The sequence below is a fragment of the Arachis stenosperma genome, chromosome 6, assembly GCF_014773155.1.
Source record: "Arachis stenosperma cultivar V10309 chromosome 6, arast.V10309.gnm1.PFL2, whole genome shotgun sequence".
In the NCBI taxonomy this organism is placed as follows: Eukaryota; Viridiplantae; Streptophyta; class Magnoliopsida; order Fabales; family Fabaceae; genus Arachis; species Arachis stenosperma.
In genome coordinates, this window is record NC_080382.1 from 18,528,312 (window position 1) to 18,538,205 (window position 9,894).

The 9,894-nt window shown below is 35.7% G+C and overlaps 1 protein-coding gene across 1 annotated transcript; it reads right to left on the reverse strand.

The window, feature by feature from the left end:
- Nucleotides 1-3,885: 3,885 nt before the first annotated feature.
- Nucleotides 3,886-6,658, reverse strand: LOC130933799 (protein FAR1-RELATED SEQUENCE 5-like). The gene is made up of 6 exons (XM_057863412.1): nucleotides 6,461-6,658; nucleotides 5,555-5,614; nucleotides 5,198-5,463; nucleotides 4,727-5,089; nucleotides 4,231-4,631; nucleotides 3,886-4,106 (listed from the first exon to the last, which is right to left on the reverse strand). Exons 1-6 carry the CDS (start codon nucleotides 6,656-6,658, stop codon nucleotides 3,886-3,888), a joined length of 1,509 nt encoding a protein of 502 aa, XP_057719395.1.
- Between the last annotated feature and the right edge of the window lie 3,236 nt (nucleotides 6,659-9,894).

Below are 9,894 nucleotides of genomic sequence, written 5' to 3' on the forward strand. Positions count from 1 at the left end.
ACTAGACACACGTCTTCAGTTAGATGTAACATATTACACATAAATCACATTGATTATTTCCGGTAACCATGTGTTGTTGGTATCAAAATTGCATGTCTTAATTTTACTATGATATCGATGGTTTCTACACGTGTTTTGTAAGTATAGTTGCATTCATTGCAGAGAATTCAACGTGAACTTCACGCAGTGTCCAAAAGTTGAGGAATTATTGGAAAAGTTTGAACAAGGTGGGAACACAAGTCCAATTAACGTGGAACCCCTTCAAGTGGTCGTCGCTAACAAGTCACGCTATCACACCCCGAGTCCCGGAAGGCCTAGCTTTTCCCTTGGCTTGACACAGCTAGAGAATCCACCGGCCACACCCCCCTCATAATGGTCCACCCGAAACTTAAGGGTGTGAAGTTAGGTGAGGAGAAGGAGGAAATGGTCCGACGCTGGATTCTGAACTCTCGCCTAGACAAAAACACACCAGTGGCAACCTATGAAGGTAGGTCGTATCTTAAACTGACAAGGTTAGATTTGTGGACTCTGAAAGCACGCGGTTGGGTCAATAGCAATGTAAGTTATTGAAAAACATGCTGTATTTTCAATTAATTTGTTTCTTGTACACTGGTTTTCATGTATAATTACCTTTTCTATGCAGATTATTCAATGGATGTGCAACACATTTAATGATGCTCCAGTGGCGCGCTTCAAACGTGACTTCTATTGCATGTCTCCAGGAATATTGGTATGAAGATTGTAATTTTTTTGAATTCTCCTAATAGCTATAGCATCACTGGACACTTCTTTGGCAAAAAGAAATGGTGATAACACAGCATAAGTTGGATGCATTCCAGAACGGGCCAGTTCTGGTGTATGATGGATTTGGTCCGAATTTCGGAGACGACAACAGGTTTTTTGACAAAGTGGAGGCATTTAAAAGAAATTTGGTTAGACATTATTCTTTTTTTATGTAGCAGCTGGTTACCCTTTTTAGGATAATAACTTATTTGTCCGGTTTCACTTATTCTTCGTAAATTGATGGAAGTTCTGAGAATTTTTAAAGCTTCTCTCATTTGTATTCTACATGCACCTATTCATGCGTGTGTCCTATATGTGAAAGTTAAATTGCTAAGTCATTTAACCAATAATGGTAAAGAATGAACCAACCTGTGAAGTTTATGATATGTTAATCGTGCATCTTACTCCATAAATTTCATATTTGCATGATTTGTTATTTGTGCTTTCTTCTTGCAGTGGTTTATTCCATTGTGTTGGAAAGGACACTAGTGACTGTATGTTTTTAATGTGGCGGGAAAACGGGTGTTGGTACTTGATAGTCTGAAACGTAAGGAAGCCACTGATAAGAGGAAGAAACTAGATGCATATGTGGTAAGTTAGGACCCCAATTGTGCGATTTTGTCAAATTCAACAATAAATAACTACAACAATTAACATAATATTTTTGAGTTTTTTACAGGGTCGATTGCTTGAAGACATGTCCAAAGTGGCTATCCCAACTTACGAGCATACGTTGAATGGCCCAACTATTGAATATGCGTCAGTCCCAGTGCAACCCAACGGGTAAGTATTAGTAATTGCCACATCTAGCATCTTTATGCTTTAGCAATTGCTTCCACATTAATATCACACTGAATGTACCCTCGTTATTTACATAACTGGGATTGTGGCATATTTGTCATTAAATTCATGGAGTTGTGGACTGAAGATTGTAGACTACATGAATGGGATGATGTAAGTTATTCTATCTATTATTCTCAGATTTTAAATTTCAGTTCATCTTTCTTGCAAAATTCAATCACCATCCTCATCATGTAAATACCCACAGGATATGCTTCTAGCTTTGAGAGGTCAGTTAATGCTGGACATTGTGATGGGAGCGCACAATGAGAGAATAGGACAGGTGCGAACCTAGTTGGAGGAAAATAAGAAATGTGCCCGCCGGAACCCTGGAAGAAACAAGAGAAAGGAGGTCAAATCACCATTCACGGCACCAAGTACAAGGACACTGATGAAACGGGTCAGGGAACAACCTATGAAAAAAAACGGCAAACGGAGATCGCAATAGTAGAACTTATTTTTAAGAACATAGAAACCTTTATTACCTTATTCTCTTTTTTGGCTTAGGTGTATATTGTCTTTTGCTGTTAGACTCTTGATATAAGATATATGATGTACATGATTGGTTCTCTAAGTACTCTGAAAATAACCATTCAGTTAACAATACGGTTGAACATCCACTCTCATATTGAAATGAACATCCAGGTGAAAATAGCTCTGCGTAGAAATGCTAGTTCTAAAAAATAACCATTCAATTAACAGAAGGGTTGACCATCCGCGTTCCTATGAAAATGAACATCCAGAGCAAAAAACTGGTAAAACATTACACAATACGCCATGAAAATCTTATACTACTGTCTACGTATAAAAAGTAACCATTTGCTGTCTTACATGTTCGAACATCCGGATAATGAATAACACTAAGATAACAACCAAAATTCACCCAACTAATACAGATTAACCATCCGGGAATACTAAAAATTATAAACATCTGAAATCCTATTGAATCGAACATCCAACGGAAAATGCCTGAAACTGATCTCACACGGGCACGTTACCTATTCCAAAACAAGTATATGCGGAAAGCCTAGAATAAACATGCGATTTCTGTATTGATTGGTACATCTAAGTTAACACACTAATTAAAAGTCATACAGAATACATGTTAAATTGGTTTATTTGCAGCAATTGTGAATAGTATATTGCAATAAATCATGAATAGATTCTTGGAACAACTTCATTCAACCCTGTTAAATCGATATTCATAATATAATACCACCCACCTCATCTATTACCCATGCCACATGAATGCCATTCGAAATAATATGTACATCAAGATGAAAAATAAACACACGCACACCCATGTCTCGCATATTATAACTTTTGTCAAAGGAGCTTAGCAAAGACATGAAGCTCCCCACTTGTTTGGGCACAGTCCGGGCAATAGGATCACCAGTACTTGTATCCTGATATGTATTTGAACGAACCACCTGCTAAACAACCCAAAAATTACAACATTGAACTCATGGCATGGTCTAATATCAAATTAATAATTCAAGTCATATTGACACAAGGATTGTACCGGGGAAGCGTTCTTGTTTTTTCTCTGACTAGATTTCTTGAAGGACTTCTCAAGGTTTGATCCGAGCCTCTTACTCTTTGGCCGGCCCTTTGTAGTGACCAACGATGGTGCTTGGATGTCGACAACACCGAGAACATTCGAATGTTGTAAGCCAATGCTGGTGTGGTTCTCCGCCACGCTCTCGGACCTCTTCTTAGCATGGTGCTCGCTCAACTTGGCCCTTGTTTCTTCTAAAGGAGCATGCAGCAAATTAGTTTCATCCTCGTCATTTATGAACTCTTGCGCAATGTTGTAAAACTGTGCACATAATCCCTTGAATGCATTATGACTCAAATCTGACCGACTGACGTCGTGACTGCTCTTGATATAAGTATGCTTGCGCTTTATATTCTTGCTCCAACGAGGGAGAACATAGCAGGAAGGTACTTTATACACTTTAAACAAATGAAAAACTTCAAGACAATGACAACACAACACACCTGAACTCTCAAAAAGGTTGCACTCACAACGAACCTCCTGTGTGGAGCGGTCAAAGTGGACAATATACGAAACACAGATCATAGTATCATATACTAATTTTTCCTCTTCCACCTTCATGTGTACCACTGGCCAGTCTTCAGTAACTACTGATGCTCTGCAATCATCCTTTTTCACAAACTCCACTTGAACATCCCTAAACATGCTAGTAGTGTACTCCTGCTGAAATTGTTTCTCCATAGGCGAGCTCGTTGCACAAGGTATTACCCCCTGGAGTCTACTGCATCATCCTCCAATTCCCTCTGCTCCTTGGCTCCAAGCACATTGTCATATTCGTGAACAAATTGGACCAAGCTAGTCTTGCTGTGTAAGATTCCACCATAAAATGCGTGCATGCTCTCACTCTTTTGTGTACTCCTCATGGCAGCCCAAAATTCCCCCTTGAAGAATAGAGGAACCCACATGCGTCGGTCATCATAAAGATCTACAGATAACACACAGTTTCTATATCAGAAACCTTTCACTGAACTCTTTATTTCAAAACCGATAAAGCCAGCTACCGCAGTATTATGAATTGGAAAGCATAACGTAATTGAACAACTACAAACCTGACAGCCATGTGTTGTCATGTAAATTGTACTCCTCCATAAATTCAAACCATTTTCTCTCAAATGCCTCCTCCGTTCGAGAGTTAAAAACAATGTTCCTGAGGTCGGGATACAACTCTCCGTACCGACGATAACCTCCAAGCTTCTGAGGAAACTTCTTCATGATGCGCCATATGCACCAACGGTGACGTGTATTGGGTAACGCCTTTCTAATCGCACCATACATGGATCTGCATTGATCAGTAATGATGCACTGTGGAGTTGTTCCCATGCACGTCAACCATTGTGTAAAAACCCACTCATAACTCGGAATTTTCTTGTTTCCCAACAGCGCACATCCAAGGAGGGTTGACTTACCATGGTGGTTGACACCGACGAACGACGCAAACGGTAACCCATGCCTACACACATAACCATATGCCATTATGAATACTCAGGCACAACCACATGGGAAAAAATTACGTAAACCAAAAAAACCAACTACACCACCTGTTACCTGTTTGTACTGTAAGTGCTATCGAGTGACACAACGTCTCCGTAGTATTCATAGGAAGCCCTGCACCTTGCATCAACCCAAACTGCACTCCTAAATCTACACTCATCGTCCAATTTCACTGCATAGAAAAAGTTTGGATTGATGTCTTTCATTCTCATGAAATAGTTCATCATCTCCCTAACATCCGCATTTGCGTTGCTCGTTTGGAGTCTTGCTGTAATATAGTTTCTTAAATCCTTTTCTGAGAATTCCAGATTCGACGGGCCCCCAGCTTCATTGGCCAAAGATAGGAAGGTCTTGTTTGGTCGAATCCCAGCCTCATCATTATTCTGAATCACATACTTCGCATGCATGCTCAGCTGCCTATACTCACGGTAGTGCAATACCTTCTTCACCGAACATGGGTGCGTGTGCCTCAACTCAACCTTGAAGAAAAGTCACTCTTGCTTCTCCTTATCAAATTTCACATACATTCTTGCCTTGCACCCTGCGGCTGAAATTGGGTTTTTGTGCGTTGGTGCTTTGACACGAGACCCGTGGATCCGATCCCGATTACAGTGGATAGCCTGGTTAACGGGTTCCTTCGTGATCTTGTCAAATGTTGTCGTCCTTATCTTAGTTGCAAACCCAACTTTCTTGACGTAGCTAACATAAAAATCATGCGCTAGTTGCAACTTCGCAAACCGCATCCCAACACTTGGTATTTCATCTTCCTCCAGGGTACCATGATCAGGCAGCTACGTATCAAATAAAAAAAAGAAAAAAGCCATTAATTATGACATAAAAAATGCGAATCCAGACTGCACAAATTTAAACTAAAATCCAAACATCGTCACAAATATCCATCTCATCACTTCCATCATCAGTAACATCCAACATTTGCATGGCCTGCACTTTTAACATAAACACACAAATTACAACAATAAAAAAATAATTTTTATTCAACATCATGTACATGAAACCTCACTTACTAGCACAAAAAAATGCGAACTAAATTTATAGATCAACTCATCCACCCAAACAGTATAAGCTTTACACCAAAGACATCTAAATGCTACTCATGGTAATTGAATCAATTAATTCATTTGAAATATTATACAATTATTGTGACTACAACCTACTTTATTTCATGTTAACACTGCATAGCATACAGCTGAACATGCATTAGGTACAAATCCTAAACACAGTTCCTTCCTCGGTTTTCCAGTTATTGGTGCATATTTTTACTTTAAAGAGATGCTTTCTTTATGCATACATTGAGCTTCATGGATAACTGTATACATATACTCATCTTCTAATACTAACATGCAGAAAGCAAATACATGAAAAGCATTAATATATAACTCCTGCATTCCTCCTTTTCATTTTCAACATATATTCCCCGATTTTATTATACCATTGAGTACAACTCTAGTTCAATTAATACCTCTTTCACTAACACTGCCTACATGCCCCTGTATTTTATTTTTAAATAATAATAAATTATTTTAATGGGTTTTCATATAAGCTTCTTTAACATATAAATATTTTCTTCTAGAAACACATTTCACATACATAGAATAATACAATGATATGTAAAAAATTTCCTAAGTTTCGTTTAGTAAATCATGTTCTCGCATCTGAATACCAATTAACAACATACACTTAAACAAGCCACTTGCATTGACTCTATACTGTCCAGTCAAATAAAAATGACCATCCATTGAAAAGCGTTTCGTACGTAACGATGCTCACCTTAGTCATTTGCACAGGATCGACGACGAGAGGTTCAACTATATTTTCATTTGGATTGGATGAAATCTCATTTCCACCGGGAGATGGAACATAATCCACCGGTTCACCCACAACGCACTCCATTAATGAACTCCGGTAGGGTGACGGGGGTGGAAGAGCAACCACACTTGAAACCCCTTCTACTTGCGATGTCGACATCAACCACAAGAAACACACGCTCTCTCTTGCTGTGCACGCTGGATGTCCGCGTAGTTGCCGTTCCAACGCAAATCGAACAACAAGCGTGCTGGTGTTGCAGGAAGAAGGCCTTTCCGGCCTATGACGGTGGTGGTAGTCGAATCCGACGGTGGTAAGTGACGCGTGGGAGAGTAGTTCTCGTTGAGACCTGCAGATGATGGAGACGATACGTTATTCATAAACTGCCGTTTACGTTGTGCTCCTATAACTTCTCCTATTCCTATTTTTTTCAAAATTTAAATTTGAATTAATTCAAAATTATTTAATTATCAATTAATTTAATTTTAATTTAAAATTAACCCCCATTGTATGTATTGTACATCAAGCATATTGGCTCCCTAGACTTTTCTAAAGAGAAAAGGGTCCACTAAGAGAGGAAAGAGATAAAGTGTAAAAGGATAGGAAACGTGTAACTGTTTCCTACTAAAAAATCTGATATTTTAAATTTTGAAAAATGGTTATTATTATAATTAAATTAATTACATCATTAATTGAATTTACGAGTAATTTACGTTTATAACCCTATTGTTCATATTGTTCATTAGGATTATTCTTCACCTATACTTTTCCTAATAATATTATTTTCATAAAATCTCAGTAAACAAATTTGTGTATCACCATATTTTCGTACGAGAAATATTAGACTACCAATAAAATTTATTATGTTTTGGTCAGTAGGTTATTTAAAAGTGAGGATTAAAAATATATTATTAAATTATTAGATAAAAAATATAAAAAAAATTAAACTAAAATAATTGAAATAATAAATGTACAGTATCCAGAAATCTCGACCCAAATCGAGTCATATCTCGGCGTAACAGTTACTACAAAACAGTTCACACACCAAAATCTCGGAGCCAGCTCACTCGCCAGAATATCGGGCCAATTTACTCATCAAAATCTCAAAAAATATTGACTGTTAAGCTACATACTGAATCTATAAAACCGAGTAAAAGAGTTGGGAGGAGATACAGGACGAACACATTTTTGCTTAAGAAAATTACTTCATCCCTAAGTTTACTCTGAAGTTATTTCTCTCTAAATCTTATACACCCTTTATTTGCTTATTTTATTCTCTTATTGACTTGAGCGTCGAAGTCTCTTTTATAAGTATCACATTCGAATTCGAATTCACAAGGACATTATCGACTCGGACGAATCTGCTGGACAGCCAGACCAACGTAAAGCCGACACATAGATCAGACGCAGTATCTTTGCAAGAACAATAACTAAAAGTACTAATTAAAAATACTAAATTATATTAAGTCCTTACTTTTTTTTTTCTTTTCCTATTCCAACCCAATCATATGGATTATACAAATACTAGGGATGGAAAAAATGCATACCGAGCTTGACGAAGCTATTAACTTGTTTACTGCTACTTGTTTTTTTTCATATGAAAAAGGAAAAAAGTTTGTCTTTTTTTTTATGTTTAGAAAATAAAAATACAAATTAAATAGTTCTCAATTTAAAAATAATTTGTCTATAATAACTCAAGTTTTTTTTGTTGTTTTGCTTTTTCTTTTTGGTAACATGGGATAGCTAGAATTTATCAATAGTTAAATGAGAATTCATGTTTGAAATGAATACTCTAGAGAAATCGAATAAGATAAAAAGCTTAATTAACAATGATATGTATATTTATATAAGTTTAACAGTAATGCAAGGGGACAAATGGACAATATCCAGACATAAATTTGAACAAGAAAAGTTGTGTCATTTTAGTTAGCAATTTAAAAGAAAAATGATCCTTTAGTATCTTTTCCTTTTCTCTTCTTTTTTATTCCTTTTCCATTGGTAATTAATATATCCCATCATCATAATAGATTATATTCCTAACATCTATATGTGGACTATCCTTATAAAATCAAATTTGATGTAGACAACATAGTTGAAGTCATGACTAATGGCCCAACACTCTATCTTTGATAAAGTGGGGAAGAATAGGCTCCCAAGTCTTCTTGCTTTTGTTGCTATTGATGGGGTACAAAAAACGCGTCTCATATAATATTCTTCTGTTGCAATGACACGGGTAAAGCAAGTAGAAAATTGGTGCTACTAACAATTCACTGTCTATTCATGAATAGTTTTTGGGTGGAATAAAGCTCTAGAGCCATTGAGGAGAAAGAGGAGAAGGGGAACAAAAAAGAAGTCACACTATTCATGATATTGCATCTTTGCTTATAGACTCATTCATTTGCCATTTCCCTATTCATTATACACTAAAAATATAATTTTTTTTATACGAATAATAATTTTAAAATGGTTCAAAACATAATTTAAAAAAAAAGTAAAATTTTTTTATAGGTATTGACTTATTTCATATGTTTTGTAGTAGTTAATAATTATATAAGAAAACAATTGGTCATCCATGATCATGAATAATATAGCCAACAGAATTACAAAACAAGGGTTTGTGAGTTATTATTGCCCGCTGAAAAGGAAACTTTTTTTTGTTATTTTTCTTTCCTTTGATAATGGCTTAAATAGAAACATTCATACCTACATGCACGTTGGAAAATGGAAAAATGAATGACTCAAATATGTGATTTAAAAACAAAAAATACAGTGTATGATGAGTTCTATGATTTGACATATAGGAAATTCGGGCGAACCAGACATGCCGTCACCATGTTTCAATCAATGTTTCTTCTGTCTTTCAATCAATTTATGAGTGCATAAAAGTGCTAACTTATATTTTTAAGATACAAATGGTAGAAATTGAGGCGCTTTTTATTTTCTATACGTTGCATGCATTCATGATGAGTGAAATATGTGGGGAAAATGTTACTTATCTTTTAAATTTCAGTATTTAGTCAAATTTTTTAAGAATTTATTATTATTTAATTAATTTAAATATTTATTTTTATGTATCAATTATTTAAAAAAATTTAAAAATTTAAAAATTATTTGTTTATTTTTCTTTTCTAAAAACTGAGAAAGAACAATATTTAAAAGACACTTAATTATACTGTAATAATGCAATGGGGTGTTTTATGGAAATGTAACTGCACTCGAGAATTATCAATTTGTTTTTTTTTCTTTCAAATTAATACTTTTTAAAATTAATTTTCTCTTAGCGTATTTACTTTTCCAATTTATTCCGATGATTTGATTTTCTTTAAAATACCATTTGATATAAACGCATTTCATTTTTGAAAAATTTAAAATAAAATAAAATTACAACTATCTATTAT

Coding starts and splice junctions, on each gene's coding strand:
- LOC130933799 (XM_057863412.1), bottom strand. CDS start 6,658: ATGTCGACATCGCAAGTAGAAGGGGTTTCAAGTGTGGTTGCTCTTCCA. Junction 5,615..6,460: donor ATCCTGTGCAAATGACTAAG/GTGAGCATCGTT, acceptor TTAAAAGTGCAG/GCCATGCAAATGTTGGATGT. Junction 5,090..5,197: donor GCAGGGTGCAAGGCAAGAAT/GTATGTGAAATT, acceptor CCGTGAGTATAG/GCAGCTGAGCATGCATGCGA.